The 1,454-nt window shown below is 70.0% G+C and overlaps 1 protein-coding gene across 1 annotated transcript in view; it reads right to left on the bottom strand.

Moving 5' to 3' along the window:
* Positions 1–1,431, bottom strand: part of CD37 (CD37 molecule) — a 1,846-nt gene extending 415 nt beyond the window's left edge. Inside the window, exons 1-7 of the mRNA XM_010573134.1 lie at positions 1,424–1,431; positions 1,228–1,325; positions 1,018–1,142; positions 714–788; positions 482–586; positions 228–413; positions 14–97 (exon numbers count right to left, since the gene is read on the bottom strand). Of these exons, the coding sequence (XP_010571436.1) occupies positions 14–97; positions 228–413; positions 482–586; positions 714–788; positions 1,018–1,142; positions 1,228–1,325; positions 1,424–1,431 (681 nt within the window). The remainder of the gene's footprint in view (positions 1–13; positions 98–227; positions 414–481; positions 587–713; positions 789–1,017; positions 1,143–1,227; positions 1,326–1,423) is intronic.
* Positions 1,432–1,454: the final 23 nt, after the last annotated feature.

The raw sequence follows: 1,454 nt of genomic DNA on the forward strand, positions 1-1,454 counted from the left end.
GCAGACCCCCTACCTCCAGCAGGCCGATGCCCAGGCAGATCCCCACGACGGTGACCAGGTTTTCGGCCAGCCAGCCCTTGACGCTCTCAGCGCAGCCCTGCCGGGAGCGGGGTGACAACCGGGGGGGCTGCTTGGAGCCCCCAGGCCACAACCCCCCTGTTTCTCTGCACTCCCCCAGAGCTCCAGGACCCCCCTGAGCCCCCCGTGCTGCACCTGCTGTGCCTTACCATGGGGAAGATGTCCTGGGAGGCAGCCATGGGGCAGAAGCCATGGGGCAGTGCTGGGGGGGAGCCATGTGTGCCGTTGGGCGCCAGCGCCTTGAGGCAGGAGCAGGCGATGGCCCCGTCCCCATCCCTGGGGGGGCCGTCGAGGCGGTTCCAGTCCTGGGGTCCATTCCAGCCACAGCAAGCAAGCTGGGGGCAGGTTGTCAGTGGGGCGGCCGTGAGGCTGAGGGGCCCCCCTGGGCCCTGTGAGGTCTCACCTGCTGCTGGATGGCATCCCAGCTCTCATGGGGGTCCCCGGGTGGTCCCTGGGCTGGGTACCCCCGGATCAGCTCCTGCACGTAGGTGGCCACCTTGGCGGCCAGCTGCAGGAGGGGTGAGCACAGCACTCAGCGGCTGCAGCATCACCCCACGGCTCTGCCCCATGGCCCCAGTGTTGTTCCCCCATGGTCCCCCCCGCACCGCCAGCACCCCCGGCAGTGCCGCACTCACGGTAACACGCTGCGTGTAGACGATGACCGCCACCGTGATCTGGGCAGCAAAGAGCAGCAGCAGGATCCCAAAGTACTGGAAGGCAGGGGGGGGAGGTTGGGGTCAGCTGGACCCCCACAGCCCCATGGCACCAGGGGAGCACAGAGGGGCCAGCGCTGTCCCCCCCGCCGCCCCACAAGCGCAGGATGTGGTGAAACCACGTGGCCCCGCGGCTGCCCCAGGAAATTGCAGCAGAACACCCCCCCCGCCCTCCAGCCGGGCCCCCAATTCTTGGTCCCCCGGCCCCCCAGCCCGCCCCACTCACCAGCAGCAGCATGGCCTTGATCTCCTTGAGGGCGCCCAGGCATCCCAGGAAGCCCAGCAGCATCGTCACGATGCCGACCCCCGAGAAGATGTAGGACCAGACCCGCAGGCTGTACAGCGGCGACCCTGGGGGGGTGCGGGGGGTCAGGGCACCCCACGGCTTGGGAACGCCCCACGGCTTGGCTTGCCCCATGGCTCAGGGGTCCCTTACCCAGCACGGCGGCAAAGCTCTGCCGGTCGAAGAGGACCCAGAGGCCGAAGGCGAGGAGGAGGCTGCCCAGGGCCTGGGCGGGGGGGGCCGCAGAGGGGCTCGGCCCAGGTCAGCTAGTCGGGGTGCCCTGGGGCCTGCCCAGCTCTGCAGCTCCCACAGGCCCCAGGAGATTGCTGGCCCCCAACCAGCCCCCCACAACAGCATGGTTGGCCCCCCCCAGCCCCAAG

This window comes from Haliaeetus leucocephalus, unplaced genomic scaffold (assembly GCF_000737465.1).
Source record: "Haliaeetus leucocephalus isolate CR32 unplaced genomic scaffold, Haliaeetus_leucocephalus-4.0 Scaffold366, whole genome shotgun sequence".
Taxonomy (NCBI): Eukaryota; Metazoa; Chordata; class Aves; order Accipitriformes; family Accipitridae; genus Haliaeetus; species Haliaeetus leucocephalus.